The sequence below is a fragment of the Poecile atricapillus genome, unplaced genomic scaffold, assembly GCF_030490865.1.
Source record: "Poecile atricapillus isolate bPoeAtr1 unplaced genomic scaffold, bPoeAtr1.hap1 scaffold_257, whole genome shotgun sequence".
Taxonomy (NCBI): domain Eukaryota; kingdom Metazoa; phylum Chordata; class Aves; order Passeriformes; family Paridae; genus Poecile; species Poecile atricapillus.
The window spans coordinates 6990-33601 of NW_026709062.1; the positions used below are offsets into that span (position 1 = coordinate 6990).

General features: G+C 62.1%; 1 protein-coding gene across 1 annotated transcript; it reads left to right on the top strand.

Annotated features, from left to right (window-relative positions):
* Window positions 1-247: 247 nt before the first annotated feature.
* On the top strand, window positions 248-25688 carry LOC131574345 (far upstream element-binding protein 2-like). Its single transcript, XM_058828781.1, is given in 21 exon segments — window positions 248-433; window positions 2849-2957; window positions 3074-3112; window positions 4299-4338; window positions 4624-4673; window positions 4782-4853; window positions 4970-5027; window positions 8095-8266; window positions 8722-8820; window positions 8911-9009; window positions 13346-13448; window positions 13550-13650; window positions 15877-16018; window positions 18283-18443; window positions 20148-20266; window positions 20349-20437; window positions 21606-21680; window positions 21683-21796; window positions 23366-23443; window positions 23524-23684; window positions 25553-25688. Coding segments are annotated over 21 exon segments (2061 nt in total). The 5' UTR covers window positions 248-262; the 3' UTR covers window positions 25562-25688.
* Window positions 25689-26612: the final 924 nt, after the last annotated feature.

A 26612-nucleotide genomic window follows, 5' to 3' on the forward strand; every position in this document is an offset into this window, starting at 1 on the left:
GAATCCCAGCGCTTCCATTGGCCCGCCCGGGTGCCCATCACGCCAACACGCCTCAATCGCGGCGCGCCGGCGCCTTCTCTTTTCCTATTGGTCGCTGCGCGCCGTCCGCAGCCACTGATTGGTCGAGAGTTCCGTCACTCAGAGCGCTCCGGCGCGGTGATTGGGCGCCTGGCGCCGGTGAGGGCGGGCGTTCCCGCCGCGCTCCCAGCGTGCCCCGCGCGGCCCGAGGCGAGCGCGGCCCGTGCCCGTCGCCGCCTCCGCCATGTCCGAGTTCGGCCCCGCGCCGCCCCCGCCCCCCCAGCCCGGGGCCGCCCCCGCCGCCCCCACCTCGGCCGGGCCCGGCGGGGGCCCGGGGGGCGGCGGCGGCGGCGGCGGCGGCGGCGGGACGGGGCGCAAGGACGCGTTCGCCGACGCGGTGCAGCGCGCGCGGCAGGTGAGGGGCGCGGCGGGGGCGGCGGGAGGCGGCGGGAGGGGTCGGGGACCCCCCGCGACCCCTCCCGGGGCGCCGCGGCCCTGCCCCCACCTTCCCGGTAAGGCCCCGCCCCTCTCGGGGGTCGCGGGAGGGGAGGTCGCCCCTCCCCCACCCCGGGACCCCCTCACGCGTTCCCGCCCCGGTTCCGGGCCCCCCCCGCCCCGCAGTAAAACCCCGCACCCCCCCCCGGGGGTTTCCCCCCGTCCCGGGAGCTCCCGCCGCCCTCATTCCGGTATTTACGGTCCTTTACCGTAATTCCCCCCGAGCCCCGGGGCCTCCCCCGGGCCCGCGCGCCCTTTGGCGCCGCAATTACGGTAATTACCGTAATTAACAGCCGGGCTAACAGCGGAGCTGGGCCCCGGCAGCCCCGGTTCGGGGGTCCCGCTGCTCCCTCAGGGGGGATTGGGGGGACCCTCAGGGGGGATTGGGGGGACCTCAGGGGGGATTGCAGCGGGCCCCAAAATTTGGGGGGCTCTGGGGGGAGCCCATCGGTGTGAGGAGATCTGGGGGTCCTGGGGGGGCTCCGGGGGGGTTCTGAGGGCTCCGGGGGTCCCTGGGGGGACTCCGTGAGGGCTCCGGGGGGTCCTGGGGGAGCCCAGTGGCGTGAGGAGATTCGGGGGGTCCTGGGGGGGCTCCGGGGGTTCCTGGGGATGCTCTGTGAGGGCTCTGGGGGTCCTGAGGGGAGCCCATCGGCGTGAGGAGATTCGAGGGGGTCCTGGGGGGGCTCCGTGAGGGCTGAGGGGGTCCTGGGGAGAGCCTATCCTCGTGAGGAGATTCGGGGGGTCCTGGGGGGGCTCCGGGAGGGGTCCTGGGGGGTTCTGAGGGCTCCGGGGGGTCCCTGGGGGGGCTCCGTGAGGGCTCTGGGGGTCCTGGGGGGAGCCCAGCGGGCGTGAGGAGATTCGGGGGGTCCGGAAGGGTCTCGGGGGGGCTCCTGAGGGTGCTGGGGGGGCTCTTATGGGGAGCCCATCGGTGTGAGGCGATTCGAGGGGTCCTGGGGGCTCCTGGAGGGCTCCGGGGCATCCTGAGGGGGGTCCTGGGGGAGCTCCGGGATGGTTCTGGGGGGGCTCCGTGAGGGCTCCGGGGGTCCTGGGGGGAGCCCAGCGGCGTGAGGAGATCCGGGGGGTCCTGGGGGGGCTCCGGGAAGGGTCCTGGAGGGCTCCGGGGGGGTTCTGAGGGCTCCGGAGATCCCTGGGGGGGCTCCGTGAGGGCTCCGGGGGTCCTGGGGAGAGCCCAGCGGCGTGAGGAGATCCAGGGGGTTCCTGGGGGGGGCTCCGTGAGGGCTCTGGGGTCCTGGGGGGTCCTGGGGAGAGCCCATCGGTGTGAGGAGATTCGGGGGGCTCCGGGAGGGGTCCGGGGGGTCCTGAGGGTGGTCCTGGGGGGGCTCCGGGATGGTTCTGGGGGGGCTCCGTGAGGGCTCCGGGGGTCCTGGAGGGGCTCTGGGGGGGAGCCCATCGGTGTGAGGCGATTCAGGGGCTCCGGGGGGGTTCTGAGGGCTCCGGGGTTCGTGGGGGGGCTCCGTGAGGGCTCCGGGGGTCTTGGAGGTCTAGGGAGGGCTCCTGGGGGGAACCCATCGGTGTGAGGCGATTCGAGGGGTCCTGGGGGGGGCTCTGAGAGGGTCCTGGGAGGCTCCTGGGGGGGATCTTGGGGGATCCGAGAGGGGTCCTGGGGGGCTCCTGGAGGGCTCCGGGGGGTCCTGGCGGGAGCCCATCGGCGTGAGGAGATTTGGGGGGGTCCTGGAGGGCTCCGGGAGGGTCCTGGGGGTCCTGGAGGGCTCCGGGAGGGTCCTGGGGGTCCTGGAGGGCTCTGGGAGGGTCCTGGGGGTCCGGGAGGGCTCCTGGGGGTCCGCACGTGGCTTTGGGGTCGGTTTTTGGGGGTCCTGCTCTCGGGGGGGTCCCTCTCGAGGGGGTTTCTCGGTGTTCAGGGCCCCCCCCGGGGGATTTTGGGGGGCAGTTTTTGGGGGGCTGCTTCTCGTGCTGGGGTAGTGGGGGAGGTCCTGACTTTGGGGTGGCCCCACTGGGCATTTTGTGGGGTTCTCCAGCGGGTTTGGGTGGTCCTGGGGGTGTTTGGGGGTTTCTGGGGGGTGTTTGGGGGCTCCTGGGGGGTTTGGGTGGTCTTCGGTGGGTTTTGGGGGTCTCGGTGTGAGTTTTGGGGGGTTCATCTTTTCGGGTGACCCCTGGGGCTTTGGGAAGTTTTGGGGCGTCTCGGGGTGTTTTGGGATCTCCTGTTGGAGTCGGGGGGGGCTCTGGGGTTTTTCGGGGTCCTGGGGGGATTTTGGGGGTCCTGGGGGGGATTTTGGGGGTCCCTGGTGCGTTTTGGGGGCTCCCTGAGGCCTTCAGGCCCCCCAGTTTTGCGGTGACCCCTCCCCTGCCCCCCCAGATTGCAGCCAAGATCGGGGGGGACACAGCACCGCCGGTGCCCAACAACAACCCCCCTCCCCCCGACTTTGGGGGCTTCGGGGGGCAGAAACGGCAGCTGGAGGATGGCGGTAAGGGGGGGCTGGGGACCCCCAAACCCCCAGAGAACACCCCAGACCGAGGGGGGACCCCAAACCTTTGGGGGGACAGGAGAGGGGTCCCTAACGCCACGCTGTTCCCCCCACAGATCAGCCTGAGAGCAAGAAACTGGCGGCCCAGGGGGAAGGTGAGGGGGTCTGGGGTCCCCACCATGGGCTGGGGGTCCCCACCATGGGCTGGGGGTCCCCACCATGGGCTGGGGGTCTTGGGGGGGTCTCGGGGATGGGGGGGCTTTGGGCCTCGGGACGTTTTGGGGGGGCTCCTGGAGCACGGGGCTGTTGCCAGGAGGGGGCACTGGGGAATGTCCCAGGGAGGATTCTGGGGCCCCAGGGGTGTTTCTGGGGGTCCCAGGGAGGTTTCTGGGGGTCCCAGGGATGTTTATGGGGGTCCCAGGGGGGTTTATGGGGGTCCCAGGGAAGTTTAATGGGGGTCCCAGGGAGGTTTTTGGGGTCCCAGGGAGGTTTATGGGGGTCTCAGGGAGGTTTCTGGGGGTCCCAGGGAAGTTTCTGGGGGTCTCAGGGATGTTTATGGTGGTCCAGGGGGTTTATGGGGGTCCCAGGGAGGTTTCTGGGGGTCCCAGGGGAGGTTTTTGGGGGTCTCAGGGAGGTTTCTGGGGGTCCCAGGGGTGTTTAAGGGGGTCCCAGGGAGGTTTATGGGGGTCCCAGGGGGGTTTATGGGGGTCCCAGGGATGTTTATGGGGTCCCAGGGAGGTTTTTGGGGGTCCCAGGGGGGTTTATGGGGGTCCCAGGGAGGTTTTTGGGGGTCCCAGAGGGGTTTATGGGGTCCCAGGGAGGTTTATGGGGGTCCCAGAGAGGTTTATGGGGTCCCAGAGAGGTTTATGGGGTCCCAGGGAGGTTTATGGGGGTCCCAGGGAGGTTTATGGGGGTCCCAGGGGTGTTTATGGGGGTCCCAGGGAGGTTTCTGGGGGTCCCAGGGGTGTTTATGGGGGTCCCAGGGAGGTTTCTGGGCGTCCCAGGGATGTTTATGGGGTCCCAGGGAGGTTTCTGGGGGTCCCCAAAGGGTGTTTGGGGGTCCCCAAGTGGAGGTCTGGGGTGGGCAGAGGGACACGGGGGTGTCCTGGAGGGGTCTCAGGAGGTCCTGGCAGAGGTTTGAGGTGTTTTTGGGGGGTCCTGGGGGAGTTTTGGGGTGCCCAGGGCAGCTTTCAGTGGTCTCAGGGTGTTTCTTAGGGAGTCCTCGGGTGGTTTGGGGCGTTCCAAAGGGGTTGGGGGGCTGGCAGAGGTTGGGGGAGCGGGGAATTTGGGGCCCCCCCAAATCGGGGGGACCCCCACAGACGGCTCAGGTTCCCCCCACAGCGCTGCCAGCACCGATGGGGCCCATCCATCCCCCACCCAGGTATGGGGGTGCAGGGGGCTGGGGGGCTGGGGGGGCTCCTTGTGGGGGTGGGGAAGGCGGGGGAGGGGTCCTGGGGAGGTCCTTGGGGTTTGGGGGGTTTTTAGGGGGGTACTGAAGGTTTTGGGGGGGGTTTGAGGGGTCCTCTGGGTGGGGGTTGAAGGTTTTGCTGAGTTTTATGGGGTCTTGGGGTGGTTTTGAAACATTCTTGGGGTGTTGGGGGTGCTGGGGGGTTTTGAGGTGCTCGTGGGGTTTTTGGGGTCCCCATGACCCCCTTGGTGCCCCCAGGACGACGGTGACGGAGGAGTACCGGGTCCCTGACGGGATGGTCGGCCTCAGTGAGTCTGGGGCTTTGTGGGGGGCTTCAGTGGTCCCAGGGGTGTTGGGGAGCCCCGGGAGAGCCCTGGGGACACCCCCAAACCCCGCTCTGTGTCCTCCCCCCGCAGTCATCGGCCGTGGCGGGGAGCAGATCAACAAGATCCAGCAGGACTCGGGGTGCAAAGTGCAGATCTCCCCAGGTAGGGGTGCCTGAGGCCCCAAAACCTTCCTGGACCCCCCCAAAATATGGGGGACAACCCCCAGACCCCCCCAAACGCGGGGGGACCCCACTGACACCCCCGTGCCCCCCCCCCAGACAGCGGCGGGTTACCGGAGCGCAGCGTGTCCCTGACGGGGTCCCCGGAGTCTGTGCAGTGAGTGACCCCAAAAAATCACCCTGGGAACCCCAAAACCACCCTGGGAACCCCAAAACCACCCTGGGAACCCCCCAAAACTACTCCGGGAACCCCAAAACCACCCTGGGAACCCCCCAAAACCACCCTGGGAACCCCAAATCACCCCGGGAACCCCAAAACCACCCTGGGAACCCCCCAAAACTACCCCGGGAACCCCAAAATCACCCTGGGAACCCCAAAACCACCCTGGGAACCCCAAAACCACCCTGAGAACCCCCCCAAACCACCCTGGGAACCCCAAAACCACCCTGGGAAACCCAAAATCACCCTGGGAACCCAAAACCACCCCGGAACCCCAAAACCACCCTGGGAACCCCCCCAAACCACCCTGGGAACCCCAAAACCACCCTGGGAACCCAAAATCACCCTGGGAACCCCAAAACCATCCTGGGAGCCCCAAAACCACACCAGGAACCCCAAAACCACACCAGGAACCCCAAAACCATCCTGGGAACCCCAAAACCACCCTGGGAACCCCCCCAAACCACCCTGGGAACCCCCAAAACCACCCTGGGAACCCCCCAAAACCTCCCCAGGAACCCCCAAACCACCTTGGGAACCCCAAAATTACCCTGGGAGCCCCAAAACCACCCCGGGAACTCCAAAATCACCCTGGGAACCCCAAAACTACCCTGAGAACCCCAAAACCACCCTGGGAACCCCAAAACCAACCTGGGAACCCAAAACCACCCTGGGAACCCCAAAACCACCCTGGGAACCCCAAAACCACCCTGGGAACCCCACAAAACCACCCTGGGAACCCCAAAACCACCCCGGGAGCCCCAAAAACTACTCTGGGAACCCCAAAACCACCCCAGGAACCCCAAAACCACCCTGGGAACCCCAAAATCACCCTGGGAACCCCAAAACCACCCCGGGAACCCCAAAACCACCCTGGAGCCCAAACCACCCCGGGAACCCCAAAACCACCCTGGGAACCCCCCAAAAACCGCCCTGGGAACCTCACAAAACCACCCTGGGAACCCCAAAACTACCCTGGGAACCCCCCAAAACCACCCCGGGAACCCCAAAATCACCCTGGAACCCCAAAACCACCCTGGGAACCCCAAAACCACCCCGGGAACCCCAAAAACCACCCCAGGAACCCCCCAAAACCACCCCGGGAACCCCAAAGACACCCTGGGAACACCCAAAACCACCCCAGGAACCCAAAACCATCCTGGGAGCCCCCCAAAAACCACCCTGAGAACCCCCCCAAACCACCCTGGGAACCCCAAAACCACCCTGGGAACCCCAAAACCACTCTGGTAACCCCCCAAAACCACCCTGGGAACCCCAAAACTACCCTGGGAAACCCAAAACCACCCCAGGAACCCCCCAAAACCACCCTGGGAGCCCCCCAAAACCACCCTGGGAACCCCAAAACCACCCTGGGAACCCCCCCAAACCACCCTGGGAACCCAAAACCACCCTGGGAACCCCCAAAACCACTCTGGGAGCCCCAAAATCACACCAGGAACCCCAAAATCACACCAGGAACCCCAAAATCACCCTGGGAACCCCAAAACCACCCTGGGAACCCCAAAGCTACCCTGGGAACCCCAAAACCACCCTGGGAACCCCAAAACCCCTGCCAGAACCCCCTCAGGGACCCCAAAATAACCCTTGGGGACCCCAAAATGCTCCCTGGGACTCCCTTAAGGAGCCTCAGACCCACCCCGAGACTCCCAAAATCTCCCTGGGACCCCCCGAGCCTCTCCCTGGGTCTCCTCAGTGACCTCCAAACCCCCCCAAACCTCCCCAAATTCCACCCAGTGATCCCCCAAACCCTGAGTGACCCCAAAACCCCCCCAAACCTCCCAAAATCCCCCCCAGTGATCCCCCCCAAACCCTGAGTGACCCCAAAACCCCCCCAAACCTCCCCAAATCCCCCCAAGCCCCCCAATGACCTCCCCAAATTCCACCCAGGTCTCCCCAATCCCCTCAAATCTCCCCTAAACCTTCAGGTGACCCCCTAAACCCACCCCAAAATCCTGAGTGACCCCAAAACCCCCCAAACCTCCCCAAATCCCCCCAGTGATCCCCCCCAAACCTCCCCAAATCCCCCCAGTGATCCCCCAAACCCCGAGTGACCCCAAAACCTCCCCAAATCCCCCCAGTGACCCCCAAACCCAGAGTGACCCCAAAACCCCCCAAACCTCCCCAAATCCCCCCAGTGATCCCCCAAACCCTGAGTGACCCCAAATCCCCCCCAGTGATCCCCAAACCCCGAGTGACTCCAAACCCCCCCAAACCTCCCCAAATCCCCCCCAGTGATCCCCCAAACCCCGAGTGACCCCAAACCTCCCCAAATCCCCCCAGTGATCCCCCCAAACCCCAAGTGACCCCCAAACCTCCCCAAATCCCCCCCAGTGATCCCCCCAAACCCCGAGTGACCCCAAATCCCCCAGTGATCCCCCAAACCTCCCAAATCCCCCCCAGTGATCCCCCAAACCCTGAGTGACCCCCAAACCCCCCTAAACCTCCCCAAATGCCCCCCAGTGATCCCCCCCAAACCTCCCCAAATCCCCCCCAGTGATCCCCAAAACCCCCCCAAACCTCCCCAAATCCCCCCCAGTGATCCCCCCCAAACCTCCCCAAATCCCCCCCAGTGATCCCCCAAACCCAGAGTGACTCCAAAACCCCCCCAGTGATCCCCCCAAACCTCCCCAAATCCCCCCCAGTGACCCCCAAAACCCCCCCAAACCTCCCCAAATCCCCCCCAGTGATCCCCAAAACCCCCCCCAAAACCTCCCCAAATCCCCCCCAGTGACGCCCCAAACCCAGAGTGACTCCCAAAACCCCCCCAGTGACCCCCCAAACCCAGAGTGACTCCAAAACCCCCCCAAACCTCCCCAAATCCCCCAGTGATCCCCCCCAAACCTCCCCAAATCCCCCCCAGTGATCCCCCAAACCCCGAGTGACCCCAAAACCCCCCCAAATCCCCCCCGCCCCAAACCCCGAGTGACCCCAAATCCCCCCCAGTGACCCCAAATCCCCCCCAGTGACCCCCAAACCTCCCCAGGAAGGCGAAGGCGCTGCTGGACGACATCGTCTCCCGGGGCAGGGGGGGACCCCCGGGACCCTTCCCCGACGCCACCAACGGCCAGAACGGGACGGTCCAGGAGCTGATGATCCCGGCAGGAAAAGCGGGATTGGTCATCGGGAAGGGTGGGGAGACCATCAAACAGCTCCAGGTGCCCCCCAAAATCCCTCCTGGGGGGGTCTGGGGGGGTCTGGGAGGGTTTTGGGGTGGCTGAGGGGAGTTTGGGGATCCCTGTGGGATTGGGAAGGGGGGAAGAGCATTCAGGAACCCCAGGAGTGCCCTGGGGGGGGGTCCCTGGGGTTTTGGGGGGGGGGAAGAGCGTTCAGCAGCTCCAGAAGTGCCCTGGGGGGGGGTCCCTGGGTGGTTTTGGGGGGGGGGAAGAGCGTTCAGCAGCTCAGGAACCCCAGGAGTGCCCTGGGGGGGGTCCCTGGGTGGTTTTGGGGGGGGGGGAAAGGGCGTTCAGCAGCTCCAGGAGTGCCCTGGGGGGGTCCCTGGGTGGTTTTGGGGGGGGGGAAGAGCGTTCAGCAGCTCCAGGAGTGCCCTGGGGGGGGTCCCTGGGTGGTTTTGGGGGGGGGTCAGCACTGAGGGGTCCCGGTGCCCCCCCAGGAACGGGCGGGGGTGAAGATGATCCTGATCCAAGACGGTTCCCAAAACACCAACGTGGACAAACCCCTGCGGATCATCGGGGAGCCCTACAAGGTGCAGGTGAGAGGAGCCCACAGCTCACCTGGAAACGCCCCCAGGGCACCCCAAAATGAGCCCAAAGTCACCCCCAAAACCCCCCCCCGTTCCCAGCAAGCCTGTGAGATGGTGCTGGACATCCTTCGGGAGCGAGACCAGGGCGGCTTCGGGGAGCGCTCAGACTACGGCGCCCGCCTGGGCGGGGGCATCGACGTGAGTGTGACCCCAAAATCCCCTTTTGTCACCCCAAAATCCCCTTTTGGCACCCCAAAATCCCCTTTTCTCACCCCAAAATCTCCTTTTCTCACCCCAAAATCCCCTTTTCTCACTCCAAAATCCCCTTTTTGGCACCCCAAAATCCCCTTTTGTCGCCCCAAAATCCCCTTTTGTCGCCCCAAAATCCCCTTTTGGCACCCCAAAATCCCCTTTTGGCACCCCAAAATCCCCTTTGGCACCCCAAAATCCCCTTTTGTCGCCCCAAAATCCCCTTTTGTCATCCCAAAATTCCCTTTTCTCACCCCAAAATCCCCTTTTCTCACCCCAAAATCCCCTTTTGTCATCCCAAAATCCCATTTGTCACCCCAAAATCTCCTTTTGTCACCCCAAAATCCCCTTTTGGCACCCCAAAATCCCCTTTTGGCACCCCAAAATCCCCTTTTGGCACCCCAAAATCTCTTTCTGTCACCAAAATCCCCCCCTTTGTCACCCCAAAATCCCCTTTTCTCACCCCAAAATCCCCTTTTGTCACCCCAAAATCTCCTTTTGGCACCCCAAAATCCCCTTCTGGCACCCCAAAATCCCCTTTTCTCCCCCCAAAATCTCCTTTTCTCACCCCAAAATCCCCTTTTGGCACCCCAACATCTCCTTTTGGCACCCCAAAATCTCCTTTTGGCACCCCAACATCTCCTTTTGGCACCCCAAAATCCCCTTTTGTCACCCCAAAATCCCCTTTTGTCACCCCAAAATCTCCTTTGTCACCCCAAAATCTCCTTTTGTCACCCCAAAATCCCCTTCTGTCACCCCAAAATCCCCTTTTGGCACCCCAAAATCCCCTTTTGGCACCCCAAAATCCCCTTTTGTCACCCCAAAATCCCCTTTTCTCACTCCAAAATCCCTTTTGTCACCCCAAAATCCCACTTTTGTCACCCCAAAATCCCCTTTTCTCACCCCAAAATCCCCTTTTGTCACCCCAAAATCCCCTTTTCTCACCCCAAAATCCCCTTTTGTCACCCCAAAATCTCCTTTTGTCATCCCAAAATCCCCTTTTGGCACCCCAAAATCCCCTTTTGTCACCTCAAAATCTCCTTTTGTCACCCCAAAATCTCCTTTTGGCACCCCAAAATCTCCTTTTGGCACCCCAAAATCTCCTTTTGTCAACCCAAAATCCCCTTTTCTCACCCCAAAATCCCCTTTTGGCACCCCAAAATCTCCTTTTGTCACCCCAAAATCTCCTTTTGGCACCCCCAAAATCCCCTTTTGGCACCCCAAAATCTCCTTTTCTCACCCCAAAATTCCTTTTTGTCACCCCAAAATCCCCTTTTTTCACCCCAAAATCTCCTTTTGTCACCCCAAAATCCCCTTTTGTCACCTCAAAATTCCCCTCAGCAACCAAAAATCCCCTTTTGGCACCCCAAAATCTCCTTTTGTCACCCCAAGATCCCCTTTTGTCACCCCAAAATCCCCTTTTGTCACCCCAAAATCCCCTTTTGTCACCCCAAAATCCCCTTTTGTCACCCCAAAATCCCCTTTTGGCACCCCAAAATCTCCTTTTGGCACCCCAAAATCCCCTTTTGTCACCCCAAGATCCCCTTTTGTCACCCCAAAATCTCCTTTTGTCACCCCAAAATCCCCTTTGTCACCCCAAAATCCCCTTTGTCACCCCAAAATCCCCTTTTGGCACCCCAAAATCCCCTTTTCTCACCCCAAAATCCCCTTTTGTCACCTCAAAATGTCCTTTTGTCACCCCAGAATTCCCTTTTGGCACCCCAAAATCCCCTTTTGTCATCCCAAAATCCCCTCTTCTCACCTCAAAATCCCCTTTTCTCACCCCAAAATCCCCTTTGGCACCCCAAAATCCCCTTTTGTCACCCCAAAATCTCCTTTTGTCACCCCAAAATCTCCTTTTGGCACCCCAAATTCTCCTTTTGTCACCCCAAAATCCCCTTTTGGCACCCCAAAATCTCCTTTTGTCACCCCAAAATCCCCTTTTGTCATCCCAAAATCTCCTTTTGGCACCCCAAAATCTCCTTTTGTCACCCCAAAATCCCCTTCTGGCACCCCAAAATCCCCCTCAGCAAACCAAAATCCCCTTTTCTCACCCCAAAATCCCCTTTTGGCACCCCAAAATCCCCCTTTGTCACCCCAAAATCCCCCTTTGTCACCCCAAAATCCCCCTTTGTCACCCCAAAATCCCCCTTTGTCACCCCAAAATCCCCTTTTGTCACCCCAAAATCCACTTTTGTCATCCCAAAATCTCCTTTTCTCACCCCAAAATCTCCTTTTCTCACCCCAAAATCTCCTTTTGTCACCCCAAAATCCCCTTTGTCACCCCAAAATCCCCTTTTGTCACCCCAAAATCCCCTTTTGGCACCCCAAACTCCCCTTTTGTCACCCCAAAATCTCCTTTTGTCACCCCAAAATCTTCAACCTGAGCCCTCATTTTTTGCTCAAAAAAAAAGTGACTTTTCAAATCAAATCCATCATTTTTCATTCTTAAACTCACATGCTTTTGAAAGAAATCTCATTTTCCCATTTAAAAGGTTTTAACTTCAAACCAAAAACAAATTTTTACTTTGGAGTTTGAAAAAAATTTTTTTTCAATAAAAACCCAGCCAAAAAAACCCCAAAATCTCATTTTTCAACATGAAAAAAATCCCAGTTTCAAGGCAAAAACCTCATTTTCACCCTGGAACTCACATTTTCTTATCTAAAATTTTGCTCAAAAAAAAAGTGACTTTTCAAATCTAATCCATTATTCTTCATTCTTAAAGTCATACACTTTTGAAAGAAATCCCATTTTCCCATTTAAAAGTTTTTAGCTTCTAATCAAAAACAAATCTTTACTTTTGAGTTTGAAAAGAATTTTTTTTCAATAAAAACCCAGCCATAAAAAACCCAAAATCTCGTTTTTCCACACGAAAAAAATCCCAGTTTCAAGGCAAAAGCCTCATTTTCCACCTGAAATTCACATTCTTTTATCTAAAGTTTTGTTAAAAAAAAAAAGTGACTTTTCAAATCAAATCCATCATTTTTCATTCTTAAAGTCACACACTTTTGAAGGAAATTCCATTTTCCCATTTAAAAGTTTTTAGCTTCCAATCAAAACCAAATCTTTACTTTTGAGTTAGAAAAACCCAGCCAAAAAAAAACCAAAATCTCGTTTTTCAACAGGAAAAAAAATCCCAGTTTCAAGGCAAAAAGCCTCATTTTCACCCTGAAATTCACATTATTTTATCCAAAATTTTGTTAAAAAAAAATGTGGCTTTGCAAATCAAATCCATCATTTTTCATTCTTAAACTCGCACGCTTTTGAAAGAAATCCCATTTTCCCATTTAAAAGGTTTTAACTTCAAATCAAAAAGAAATCTTTACTTTGGAGTTTGAAAAAAAATTTTTTCAATAAAAACCCAGCCAAAAAAACCCAAAATCTCATTTTTCAACATGAAAAAAATTCCATTTTCAAGTCAAAAACCTCATTTTCACCCTGAAATTCACATTCTCTTATCTAAAATTTTGCTCAAAAAAAAAAGTGACTTTTCAAATCAAATCCATCATTTTTCAATGCCATTTTCCCATTTAAAAGTTTTTAGCTTCCAATCAAAAACAAATCTTTACTTTTGAGTTAGAAAAGAATTTTTTTTCAATAAAAACCCAGCCATAAAAAACCCAAAATCTCGTTTTTCAACACGAAAAAAATCCCATTTTCAAGGCAAAAACCTCATTTTCACCCTGAAACTCACATTCTCTTATCCAAAATTTTGCTCAAAAAAAAAAAGTGACTTTTCAAATCAAATCCATCATTTTTCATTTTTAAAGTCATACACTTTTGAAGGAAATGCCATTTTCCCATTTAAAAGTTTTTAGCTTCCAATCAAAACCAAACCTTTACTTTTGAGTTAGAAAAACCCAGCCAAAAAAACCCCAAAATCTCGTTTTTCAACACGAAAAAAATCCCAGTTTCAAGGCAAAAGCCTCATTTTCACCCTGGAACTCACATTCTCTTATCTAAAATTTTGCTCAAAAAAAAATGTGACTTTTCAAATCAAATCCATTGTTTTTCATTCTTAAACTCACATGCTTTTGAAGGAAATCCCATTTTCCCTTTTAAAAGTTTTTAGCTTTTAGTCAAAAACAAATCTTTTGAGTTAGAAAAGAATTTTTTTTCAATAAAAACCCAGCCAAGAAAACCCCAAAATCTCGTTTTTCAACACGAAAAAAATCCCATTTTCAAGTCAAAAGCCTCATTTTCACCCTGAAACTCCCATTATTTTACCCAAACCCGCCGGTTTTTCACCCAAAACCCCGAAGGTTTTTTCCTGACCCTCCCCAGGTGCCGGTGCCGCGTCACTCGGTCGGGGTCGTCATCGGCCGCAGCGGGGAGATGATCAAGAAGATCCAGAACGATGCCGGGGTGCGGATCCAGTTCAAGCAAGGTTTGGGGAGCCCCTTCCCCCCCTCCCCCCCCCCCAAAAAAAGACCCCTCCCCATTAACCCGGGGGTGTGGGGACCCCCCTGACCCCCCCGAACCCCGCAGACGATGGGACGGGGCCAGAGAAAATCGCCCACATCATGGGACCCCCCGAGCGCTGCGAGCACGCGGCCAGGATCATCAACGACCTGCTGCAGAGCCTGAGGGTACCTGGGGAGGGGGCTTTGAGCTGGGGAGGGGGCTGGGGGATCATCAATGACCTGCTGCAGAGCCTGAGGGTACCTGGGGAGGGGGCTGCACCCTGGGGAGGGGGCTGGGGGATCATCAACGACCTGCTGCAGAGCCTGAGGGTACCTGGGGAGGGGGCTGCACCCTGGGGAGGGGGCTGGGGGATCATCAACGACCTGCTGCAGAGCCTGAGGGTACCTGGGGAGGGGGCTGCACCTGGGGAGGGGGCTGGGGGATCATCAACGACCTGCTGCAGAGCCTGAGGGTACCTGGGGAGGGGGCTTTGAGCTGGGGAGGGGGCTGGGGGATCATCAGGGACCTGCTGCAGAGCCTGAGGGTACCTGGGGAGGGGGCTGCACCCTGGGGAGGGGGCTGGGGGATCATCAGGGACCTGCTGCAGAGCCTGAGGGTACCTGGGGAGGGGGCTGCACCTGGGGAGGGGGCTGGGGGCTGGGGAGGGGGCTGGGGGATCATCAACGACCTGCTGCAGAGCCTGAGGGTACCTGGGGAGGGGGCTTTGAGCTGGGGAGGGGGCTGGGGGCTGGGGGAACCATCATTTCCTGCAGAGCCTGTGTGATTTTGGGGAGGGGGCTGCACTGTGGGGAGGGGGCTGTGCCGTGGGGTGACAGGAGCTGTTTGGGGAAGGTGGGCAGTGTTTTTTGGGGTGGGGGTTTATTTTGGGGAGGGGGCTGCACTGTGGGGAGGGGGCTGTGGGATTGTGGGGAGGGGGCTGCACTGTGGGGAGGGGGCTGCACTGTGGGGTGACAGGAGCTGTTTGGGGAGGGTGGGCAGTGTTTTTGGGGTGGGGGTTTATTTTGGGGAGGGGGCTGCACCGTGGGGTGACAGGAGCTGTTTGGGGAAGTTGGGCAGTGTTTTTGGGGTGGGGGTTTATTTTAGGGAGGGGGCTGTGGGATTTTGGGGAGGGGGCTGCACTGTGGGGTGACAGGAGCTGTTTGGGGAAGGTGGGCAGGGTTTTTGGGGTGGGGGTTTATTTTGGGGAGGGGGCTGTGCCGTGGGGTGACAGGAGCTGTTCCAGGGGATGGTGGGCAGTGTTTTTGGGGTGGGGGTTTATTTTGGGAAGGGGGTTTATTTTGGGGTGGGGGTTTATTTTGGGAAGGGGGTTTATTTTGGGGTGGGGGTTTATTTTGGGGAGGGGGCTGCACTGTGGGGAGGGTCTGTGGGATTTTGGGGAGGGGGCTGCACCGTGGGGAGGGGGCTGCACTGTGGGGTGACAGGAGCTGTTTGGGGAGGGTGGGCAGTGTTTTTTGGGGTGGGGGTTTATTTTGGGGTGGGGGTTTATTTTGGGGAGGGGGCTGCACTGTGGGGTGACAGGAGCTGTTTGGGGAGGGTGGGCAGTGTTTTTTGGGGTGGGGGTTTATTTTGGGGAGGGGGCTGCACTGTGGGGAGGGGGCTGTGGGATTGTGGGGAGGGGGCTGCACTGTGGGGAGGGGGCTGCACTGTGGGGTGACAGGAGCTGTTTGGGGAGGGTGGGCAGTGTTTTTGGGGTGGGGGTTTATTTTGGGGAGGGGGCTGCACCGTGGGGTGACAGGAGCTGTTTGGGGAAGTTGGGCAGTGTTTTTGGGGTGGGGGTTTATTTTAGGGAGGGGGCTGTGGGATTTTGGGGAGGGGGCTGCACTGTGGGGTGACAGGAGCTGTTTGGGGAAGGTGGGCAGGGTTTTTGGGGTGGGGGTTTATTTTGGGGAGGGGGCTGTGCCGTGGGGTGACAGGAGCTGTTCCAGGGGATGGTGGGCAGTGTTTTTGGGGTGGGGGTTTATTTTGGGAAGGGGGTTTATTTTGGGGTGGGGGTTTATTTTGGGAAGGGGGTTTATTTTGGGGTGGGGGTTTATTTTGGGGAGGGGGCTGCACTGTGGGGAGGGTCTGTGGGATTTTGGGGAGGGGGCTGCACCGTGGGGAGGGGGCTGCACTGTGGGGTGACAGGAGCTGTTTGGGGAGGGTGGGCAGTGTTTTTTGGGGTGGGGGTTTATTTTGGGGTGGGGGTTTATTTTGGGGAGGGGGCTGCACTGTGGGGTGACAGGAGCTGTTCCAGGGGAGGGTGGGCAGTGTTTTTGGGGTGGGGGTTTATTTTGGGGTGGGGGTTTATTCTGGGGAGGGGGCAGGAGCTGTTTCAGAGCAGGGATGTTTTTTGGGGGGTGTCCCCCCCTGTTTTGGGGGTTCTGCCCCCCCCTGACGCCCCCTCCCCACAGAGCGGCCCCCCAGGACCCCCCGGGCCGGGGCTGCCGCCGGGGGGGCGCGGCCGGGGCCGGGGCCAGGGCAGCTGGGGCCCCCCCGGGGGGGAGATGACCTTCTCCATCCCCACCCACAAGTGTGGGCTCGTCATCGGCAGAGGTGAGGAGGGGGCGACCCCGGGACCCCCCACAGCTCCCAGTTCATCCCAAAATACCCCCAAAATCACCCAAAAATCCCCCACAAAATCCCCCAAAATCCCTCAAAAACCCCCCACAAAATCCCCCAAAAACCCCCCAAAAACCCCCCAAAAATCCCCCCAAAACCCCCCCAAAAAGCCCCCAAAATCCCCCCACAACCCCCCAAAAACCCCACAAAATCCCCCCAAAACCGCCCCCAAAAACCCCCAAAAATCCCCCCAGAAACCCCCCCAAAATCCCCCCAAAAACCCCACAAAATCCCTACAAAATCCCCCCAAAATCCCCCCAAAACCCCCCCAAAAACCCCCAAAAATCCCCCCAAAATTCCCCCCAAAAACCCCACAAAATCCCCCCAAAACCGCCCCCAAAAACCCCACAAAATCCCCCCAAAATCCCCCCAAAAACCCTCCCAAAATCCCCCCAAAAACCCCACAAAAACCCCACAAAATCCCTACAAAATCCCCCCAAAATCCCCCCAAAACCCCCCAAAATCCCCCCAAAAATCCCCCCAAAACCCCCCAAAATCCCTCCCTGGGCTCCCCCAATTCTCCCCTGAATCCCTGGAACTCCCCTGGGACCCCCAAAACCCCCCCAGCCTCCCTCAGATGTTCCTGAGACCCCCAGGGACCCCCCCAAACACCTCCCCAGCACCCCTGGGACCCCCAAAACCCCCCAAACACATCCCCAGCACCCCTGGGACCCCCAAAACCCCCCCAACACCTCCCCAGCACCCATGGGACCCCCAAACACATCCCCAGCACCCCTGGGACCCCCAAAACCCCCCAAACACCTCCCTGGGACCCCCAAAACCCCCCCAAACACATCCCCAGCACCCCTGGGACCCCCAAACACCTCCCCAGCACCCCTGGGACCCCCAAACACATCCCCAGCACCCCTGGGACCCCCAAAACCCCCCCAGCTTCCCTCAGATGTTCCTGAGACCCCCAGGGACCCCCCCAAACACCTCCCCAGCACCCCTGGGACCCCCAAAACCCCCCCAACACCTCCCCAGCACCCCTGGGACCCCCAAACACATCCCCAGCACCCCTGGGACCCCCAAAACCCCCCCAAACACCTCCCCAGCACCCCTGGGACCCCCCCAAACACATCCCCAGCACCCCTGGGACCCCCAAACCCCCCCAACACCTCCCCAGCACCCCTGAGACCCCCAGGGACCCCCCCCAAACACCTCCCCAGCACCCCTGGGACCCCCAAAACCCCCCCAACACCTCCCCAACACCCCTGGGACCCCCAAAACCCCCAAACACCTCCCCAACACCCCTGGGACCCCCAAAACCCCCCAAACACCTCCCCAACACCCCTGGGACCCCCAAAACCCCCCCAAACACATCCCCAGCACCCCTGGGACCCCCAAAACCCCCCCCAACACCTCCCCAGCACCCCTGGGACCCCCAAAACCCCCCCAAACACCTCCCCAGCACCCCTGGGACCCCCAAAACCCCCCCAAACACATCCCCAGCACCCCTGGGACCCCCCAGGGACCCCCCCCAAACACCTCCCCAGCACCCCTGGGACCCCCAAAACCCCCCCAAACACATCCCCAGCACCCCTGAGACCCCCAGAGACCCCCCCAAACACCTCCCCAACACCCCTGAGACCCCCAAACACATCCCCAGCACCCCTGAGACCCCCAAACACATCCCCAGCACCCCTGGGACCCCCAAACACCTCCCCAGCACCCCTGGCCCCCCAAAACCCCCCCAACACATCCCCAGCACCCCTGGGACCCCCAAACACATCCCCAGCACCCCTGGGACCCCCAGAGACCCCCCCAAACACATCCCCAGCTCCCCTGGCCCCCCAAAACCCCCCCAAACACACCCCAGCACCCCTGGGACCCCCAAACACATCCCCAGCACCCCTGGGACCCCCAGAGACCCCCCCAAACACATCCCCAGCACCCCTGGCCCCCCAAACACATCCCCAGCACCCCTGGGACCCCCAAACCCCCTCTCTCCTCCCTGTTTTGGGGGTGCTCATTGAGGGGGCTCAGGGGGTCCCCACATTGGGGTTTGGGGGTTCCCAGGGGGGGTTGGGAAGAGTTTGGGGGTCCTGGGAGGGGTTTGGGGGTTCTCCAAGGAGGACTGGCAGCTCCCAGGGGGGTTTTGGGGTGCCCCCTGTGACAGTGGGGTATTTTGGGGTGCCCCCTGTGACAGTGGGATGTTTTGGGGTGCCCCTCTGACCGCGGGGGGTTTTGGGGTGCAGGGGGGGAGAACGTCAAGGCCATCAACCAGCAGACCGGGGCGTTCGTGGAGATCTCGCGGCAGCTGCCCCCCAACGGGGACCCCAACTTCAAACTGTTCGTGATCCGCGGGACCCCCCAGCAGATCGACCACGCCAAGCAGCTGATCGAGGAGAAGATTGAGGTGAGGGCACCCCAAAAACTCCTCTGGGACACCCCAAAACTCCCCCCAAAGCCCCAGCAGAGCCCCAAAGCCCTGGGAGCTCTCTGGGGCACCCCAAAACTCCCCCCCAAATCCCCAGGAGAGCCCCCTGGGACACCCCAAAACTCCTCCCCAAAGCCCTGGGAGCTCTCTGGGACACCCCAAAACTCCCCCCCAAATCCCCAAAGCCCTGGGAGCTCTCTGGGACACCCCAAAACTCCCCCCAGATCCCCAGGAGAGCCCCAAAGCCCTGGGAGCTCTCTGGGACACCCCAAAACTCCCCCCAAAGCCCTGGGAGCTCTCTGGGACACCCCAAAAGTCCCCCCCAAATCCCCAAAGCCCTGGGAGCTCTCTGGGACACCCCAAAACTCCCCCCAAAGCCCTGGGAGCTCTCTGGGACACCCCAAAAGTCCCCCCCAGATCCCCAAAGCCCTGGGAGCTCTCTGGGACACCCCAAAACTCAGCCCCAAAGCCCTGGGAGCTCTCTGGGACACCCCAAAACTCCCAAAGCCCTGGGAGCTCTCTGGGACACCCCAAAACTCCCCCCAAATCCCAAAGCCCTGGGAGCTCTCTGGGACACCCCAAAACTCCCCCCAAATCCCCAGGAGAGCCCCCTGGGACACCCCAAAAGTCCCCCCCAAATCCCCAAAGCCCTGGGAGCTCTCTGGGACACCCCAAAACTCCCCAAAGCCCTGGGAGCTCTCTGGGACACCCCAAAACTCCCCCCAAAGCCCTGGGAGCTCTGTGGGACACCCCAAAAGTCCTCCCCAAAGCCCTGGGAGCTCTCTGGGACACCCCAAAACTCCCAAAGCCCTGGGAGCTCTCTGGGGCACCCCAAAACTCAGCCCCAAAGCCCTGGGAGCTCTCTGGGACACCCCAAAACTCCCCCCAAATCCCCAGGAGAGCCCCAAAGCCCTGGGAGCTCTCTGGTGCACCCCAAAACTCCCCCCAAATCCCCAAAGCCCTGGGAGCTCTCTGGGACACCCCAAAACTCCCCCCCAAAGCCCTGGGAGCTCTCTGGGACACCCCAAAACTCCCCCCCAAATCCCCAAAGCCCTGGGAGCTCTGTGGGGCACCCCAAAAGTCCCAAAGCCCTGGGAGCTCTCTGGGACACCCCAAAAGTCCCAAAGCCCTGGGAGCTCTCTGGGACACCCCAAAACTCAGCCCCAAAGCCCTGGGAGCTCTCTGGGACACCCCAAAACTCCCCCAGGAGAGCCCCAAAGCCCTGGGAGCTCTCTGGGACACCCCAAAACTCCCCCCCAAATCCCCAGAGCCCTGGGAGCTCTCTGGGACACCCCAAAACTCCCCCCCAAAGCCCTGGGAGCTCTCTGGGACACCCCAAAACTCCCAAAGCCCTGGGAGCTCTCTGGGACACCCCAAAACTCCCCTCAAATCCCCAGGAGAGCCCCAAAGCCCTGGGAGCTCTCTGGGACACCCCAAAACTCCCCCAGGAGAGCCCCAAAGCCCTGGGAGCTCTCTGGGACACCCCAAAACTCCCCCAGGAGAGCCCCAAAGCCCTGGGAGCTCTCTGGGACACCCCAAAACTCCCCCAGGAGAGCCCCAAAGCCCTGGGAGCTCTCTGGGGAGCAGGTGCTGCTCCGGGCAGCCCCGAGCTCTTCTGGGGGACCCCCAAATTCCTCCCGGGGTCCCCCAAAGCCCCCCCTGACCCCTCTTTGCCCCCCCCAGGGCCCGCTGTGCCCCGTCGGCCCCGGCCCCGGCCCCGGGGGTCCCCCCGGCCCCGCCGGCCCCATGGGCCCCTTCAACCCCGGACCCTTCAACCAGGGTCCCCCCGGAGCCCCCCCGCAGTGAGTACCGGCCTCTTTTGGGGGTTCTCGGGGTTCCCCCCCCCCCAAATCCTGCCCCACTCACTCACCCTCCTTCCCACAGCCCGGGGGGGCCACCCCCCCACCAGTACCCCCCCCAGGGCTGGGGCAACACGTACCCCCAGTGGCAGCCGCCAGCCCCCCACGACCCCAGTGAGTACCGCGACCCCCCGGGACCCCCGAGACCCCCCGGGACCCCCCGGGACCACCCGGGACCCCCCGGGACCCCCCGGGACCCCCCAGGACCCCCCAGGACCCCCTGGGACCCTTTGGGACCCCCGAGACACCCCGGGACCCCCGAGACACCCTGGGACCCCCCGGGACCCCCTGAGACCCCCTGGGACCCCCCGAGACCCCCCGGGACCCTCGAGATCCCCCCGGGACCCCCTGGGACCCCCCGGGACCCCCTGGGACGCAGCGGGGGAGGCCGAGGGTTTGGGGGTCCTGCCGAGGTTTGGGGGGTCCTGCCGAGGTTTGGGGGTCCCTGCCAAGGGTTTGGGGGTCCTGGTGAGGGTTTGGGGGTCCTGGTGAGGGTTTGGGGGTCCTAGTGAGGGTCTGGGGGCTCTGCCGAGGGTTTGGGGGGTCCTGATGAGGGTCTGGGGGTCCCTGCCAAGGATTTGGGGGGTCCTGGTGAGGGTTTGGGGGTCCCTGCCAAGGGTTTGGGGGGCCATGCTGAGGTTTTGGGGGTCCTGATGAGGGTTTGGGGGTCCTGATGAGGGTCTGGGGGCTCTGCTGAGGGTCTGGGGGTCCTGCTGAGGTTTGGGGGCCCCCCCTGGGGCTGAGCAGCCGGGTTTGGGGTTTTGGGGGGCAGAGTGGGGGGAGATCCAGCAGCGTGTGGGGGATGTGACCCCTCAGTTCTGGGGACCCCTCAGTTCTGGGGACCCCTCGGTTCTGGGATGTGACCCCTCAGTTCTGGGGACCCCTCGGTTCTGGGGACCCCTCAGTTCTGGGGACCCCTCGGTTCTGGGGACCCCTCGGTCTGGGGACCCCTCAGTTCTGGGGACCCCTCAGTTCTGGGGACCCCTCCCCTCCTCTGGGGGGCTCCCCTGACCCATGCTGGGGTTCCTGTGCCCCCCCCGCTGTGATTTTGGGGTGCTGTCAGACCCCCCTTGGCCTATGGGGGGGATCCCCAAATCTGGGGCTCCACCCTGAACTCAGGGACCCCCCCTCACCTCTCCCTGAGCCTTTTGGGGTCTCACCCCCCGACCCTTCCCCCTGGACTTGGGGGGGGGGCAGCGTTTCCAGCCAGGACCCCCAAACTCTGAGCAGATTTTGGGGGGCCCCCCCCGGTTGACACCGTGGTTTTTGGGGCCCCCCCCAGGCAAGGCGCCGGCCCCGGACCCCAACGCGGCCTGGGCCGCCTACTACTCGCACTACTACCAGCAGCCCCCGGGCCCGTGGCAGCGCAGCCCCCGCCCGCCGCGCCCCCCGTGCAGGGGGAGCCCCCCCAGCCCCCCCCCACCGGCCAGGCCGACTACACCAAGGCCTGGGAGGAGTACTACAAGAAGCTAGGTGGGCACCCCAAAAAAAAATCTGGGGGTCCCAGGGCGGGTCTGAGCCCCTCCTGGGCTCTTTGGGGTGGGGGGGTGGGGTGGGAGATCCCCGGCAGGTCCTGGACCCCCCCAACCCCAAAAAACCTTCCAGGACCTGCAGAGCTCCCCTTGAGGAGCCCAAAAACCTGCCCAGGGGGTGGGGGGGTCACAGAGACCCCTGAGCAACCCCCAGGGACCCCCAAACTGCTCCTGGGGACCCCAAACTGCCCCTGGGGACCCCCAAACTGCTCCTGGGGACCCCAGACTGCCCCTGGGGACCCCCAAACACCCCTGGGGACCCCCAAACTGCTCCTGGGGACCCCCAAACTGCTCCTGGGGACCCCCAAACACCCCTGGGGACCCCCAAACTGCCCCTGGGGACCCCACACTGCTCCTGGGGACCCCAAAACTGCCCCTGGGGACCCAAACCCGCGCCTCTGAACCCCCAAACTGCCCCTGGGGACCCCCAAACTGCCCCTGGGGACCCCAAACTGCCCCTGGGGACCCCAAACTGCTCCTGGGGACCCCAAACTGCCCCTGGGGACCCCCAAACTGCCCCTGGGGACCCCAAACTGCTCCTGGGGACCCCAAACTGCCCCTGGGGACCCCCAAACTGCCCCTGGGGACCCCCAAACTCACCCTGGGGAGCCCAGACTGCACCTCTGACCCCCTGGGGACCCCAAACTGCTCCTGGGGACCCTCAAACTGCTCCTGGGGGCCCCCAAACTGCCCCTGGGGACCCAAACCCACGCCTCTGAACCCCCAAACTGCCCCTGGGGACCCCCAAACTGCCCCTGGGGACCCCAAAGCTGCTCCTCTGAACCCCCAAAACTGCCCCTGGGGACCCCCAAACTGCCCCTGGGGACCCCAAACCCGCACCTCTGAACCCCCAAACTGCCCCTGGGGACCCCCAAACTGCCCCTGGGGACCCCAAAGCTGCTCCTCTGAACCCCAGACTGCCCCTGGGGACCCCCAAACTGCTCCTGGGGACCCCAAACTGCTCCTGGGGACCCCCAACTGCTCCTGGGGACCCCCAAACTGCCCCTGGGGACCCCAAACTGCCCCTGGGGACCCCAAACTGCTCCTGGGGACCCAAACCCGCGCCTCTGAACCCCCAAACTGTCCCTGGGGACCCCAAACTCACCCTGGGGACCCAAACCTGCTCCTCTGAACCCCAAACTCACCCTGGGGACCCCCAAACTGCCCCTGGGGACCCCAAACCTGCTCCTCTGACCCCAAACTGCCCCTGGGGACCCCAAACCTGAACCTATGAACCCCAAACTGCCCCTGGGGACCCCAAACCTGCTCGTCTGACCCCCTGGGGACCCCAAACCTGCTCCTGTGACCCCCCCACACCCCTGGGGACCCCAAACCTGCACCTCTGACCCCCCCAAACTGCTCCTGGGGACCCCAAACCTGCACCTGTGACCCCCCCAAACTGCCCCTGGGGACCCCCAAACTGCCCCTGGGGACCCCAAAGTGCCCCTGTGTCCCCCCTAACCCTGCCCACACACCCCTAAAGCCCCCCCTGGGCGCGGTGCCCCCCCAGGCCAGCAGCCGCAGCAGCCGGGGGCCCCCCCGCAGCAGGATTACACCAAGGCCTGGGAGGAATATTACAAGAAACAAGGTAAATCCCCCCAAAAATCCCCCGGGGGGGGCTCTGGGGACACCCCCCAGCCCTCACCACCCCTCCCTGTGTCCCCACAGCGGCCCAGGTGGCCTCGGGGGGGGGTCCCGGGGCTCCCCCCGGCCCCCAGCCCGACTACAGCGCGGCCTGGGCCGAGTATTACCGGCAGCAAGCGGCGTACTACGGACAGACCCCCGGGGGGGCCGGGCCAGCACCGCCCCCCGCGCAGCAGGGACAGCAGGTACGGGCCCCAGAGCGACCTGGGAGCCACAAAAACTGACCTGGGAACCCCTAAAACTGACCTGGGACCCCCAGAACTGACCCCAGAACTGACCTGGGAGCCACAAAAACTGACCTGGGAGCCACAGAACTGACCTGGGAACCCCAAAAACTGACCTGGGAGCCCCAAAACTGACCCTGGGACCACCAAAACTGACCCTGGGACCCCCAAAACTGACCCCAAAACTGCCCTGGGACCCACAGAGCTGACCTGGGACCCCCAAACTGACCCCAGAACTGACCTGGGAGCCACAGAACTGACCCCAAACTGACCTGGGACCCCCAAAAACTGCTCTGAGAACCCCAAAAACTGCCCTGGGACCCCCAAACCGACCCCAGAACTGACCTGGGACCCCCAAACCGACCCCAGACTGACCTGGGAGCCCCAAAACTGACCTGGGACCCCCAAACCGACCCCAGAACTGACCTGGGACCCCCAAACTGACCTGGGACCCCCAAACCGACCCCAGAACTGACCTGGGACCCCCAGAGCTGACCTGAGACACCTAAAACTGACCTGGGACCCCCAAAAACTGCCCTGGGACCACCAAAACTGACCTGGGACCCCCAGAGCTGACCTGGGACCCTTAAAACTGACCTGGGACCCCCAAACTGACCCCAGAACTGCCCTGGGACCCCCAAACGGACCCCAAAACTGACCCTGGGACCCCCAAAACTGACCCCAAAACTGCCCTGGGACCCCCAAAACTGACCCTGGGAGCCCCAAAACTGACCTGGGACCCCCAAACTGACCCCAGAACTGCCCTGGGACCCCTAAAACTGCCCTGGGACCCCTAAAACTGCCCTGGGACCCCCAAAACTGACCCTGGGACCCCCAGACCTTCCCCAGGACCCCCAGCCCCCCCGGGGTGGCCTCCCCCCCCCCCAGGGAAGCGTTTGTGGTGATGGAGCCCCCCCAGACACTGCCCAGGACCCCCAAAATCCCACCAGGACCCCCCAGAATACACCCAGGACCCCCCCAGACACTGCCCAGGACCCCCAAAATCCCTGAGAGCCCCCCAGAATACACCCAGGACCTCCAGAACTCCTCCCGAGCCCCCCAAAACCCCCTGGGGAACCCCCAAAATCCCCCCAGGGACCCCCAAGAATCCCCCCAGGGACCCCCCAAAACCCCCCAGGGACCCCCCAAAATCCCCCAGGGACCCCCCAGAATCCCCCAGGGACCCCCCAAAATCCCCCAGGGACCCCCAAAACCCCCCAGGGACCCCCAAAATCTCCCCAGGGACCCCCCAGAATCCCCCCAGGGACCCCCAAAACCCCCCAGGGACCCCCAAAATCCCCCCAGGGACCCCCCAAAATCCCCCCAGGGACCCCCCAAAACCCCCAGGGACCCCCCAAAATCCCCCAGGGACCCCCAAAATCCCCCGGGGACCCCCCCAAAATCCCCCAGGGACCCCCCGGGGCCATGGGACACCTGTGGGGGAAGGGGCTGGGACTGCTGATGGTGACCCCACGAGGACCCCCCAAAAAACCCCAGGGACCCCCAAAACCCCCCAGGGACCCCCCAAAGCCCCCAGGGACCCCCCAAAACCCCCTGGGGACCCCCTAAAATCCCCCGGGGACCCCTCAAAATCCCCCAGGGACCCCCAAAACCCCCCAGGGACCCCCAAAATCCCCCCAGGGACCCCCCAAAACCCCCTGGGGACCCCCTAAAATCCCCCGGGGACCCCTCAAAATCCCCCAGGGACCCCCAAAACCCCCCAGGGACCCCCCAGAATCCCCCCAGGGACCCCCAAAACCCCCAGGGACCCCCCAAGATCCCCCCCGGGGGTCTGGGGTCCCCCACACCCCCCGTGTTTCCCCCCACAGGCTCAGTGACCCCTCCGTGCCCCCCGTCTGTGACCCCCCCGTTTTGTTTTGGGCGAGCGGCCGCGGCCGGCCGGGGAGAGCGGCCCCCCACGACCCCCCAAAATCCCCCCAGAATCCCCCCGGGGACCCCCCAAAACCCTCCAGGACCCCCCAAAATCCTCCTGGGGACCCCCCAAAATCCTCCTGGGGAGGGTCCCTCCCCAACGACCCCCCAAAATCCCCCCGGGAGGGGCCCCCCCCCCCCCAGGACCCCCCAAAATCCTCCTGGGGGAGGGGTCCCCAAAATCCCCCACGACCCCCCAAAATCCCCCCAAAATCCCCCAGGACCCCCCAAAACCCTCCTGGGGGAGGGGTTCCCCCCCCAGGACCCCCCAAAATCCCCCCGAGGGCGGGCCCCCCCCCCCCCAGGACCCCCCAAATCCTCCTGGGGAGGGTCTCCCCCCCAGGACCCCCCAAAATCCCCCAGGACTCCCCAAAATCCTCCTGGGGACCCCCCAAAATCCTCCTGGGGGAGGGGTTCCCCCCCCAGGACCCCCCAAAATCCCCCCGGGGAGGGCCCCCCCCCCACGACCCCCCAAAATCCCCCCGGGGACCCCCCAAAATCCCCCAGGACCCCCCAAAACCGCCCCGGGGGAGGGTCCCTCCCCAACGACCCCCCAAAATCCTCCTGGGGGAGGGGTCCCCCCCCACGACCCCCCCAAAATCCCCCACGACCCCCCAAAACCCTCCTGGGGGAGGGTCCCTCCCCAACGACCCCCCAAAATCCCCCCGGGAGGGGCCCCCCCCCCCCCAGGACCCCCCAAAATCCCCCCAGGGACCCCCCAAAATCCTCCTGGGGGAGGGGTCCCCCCCCACGACCCCCCCAAAATCCCCCCGGGGGAGGGTCCCCCCCCCCCTCCCCGCCCCCCGTGTCCCCCCAGACCCCCCCAGAGCCGCTGGAACATTCCTGGGAGCCGCTGGGGACCCCCCAAAACCCCCCCGGGACCCCAAAACCCCCCCCAAAAACCCTCCCGTCCCCTCCTGGGGACCCCCAGACGCCACCCGGGGAGCCCAAGGGCCC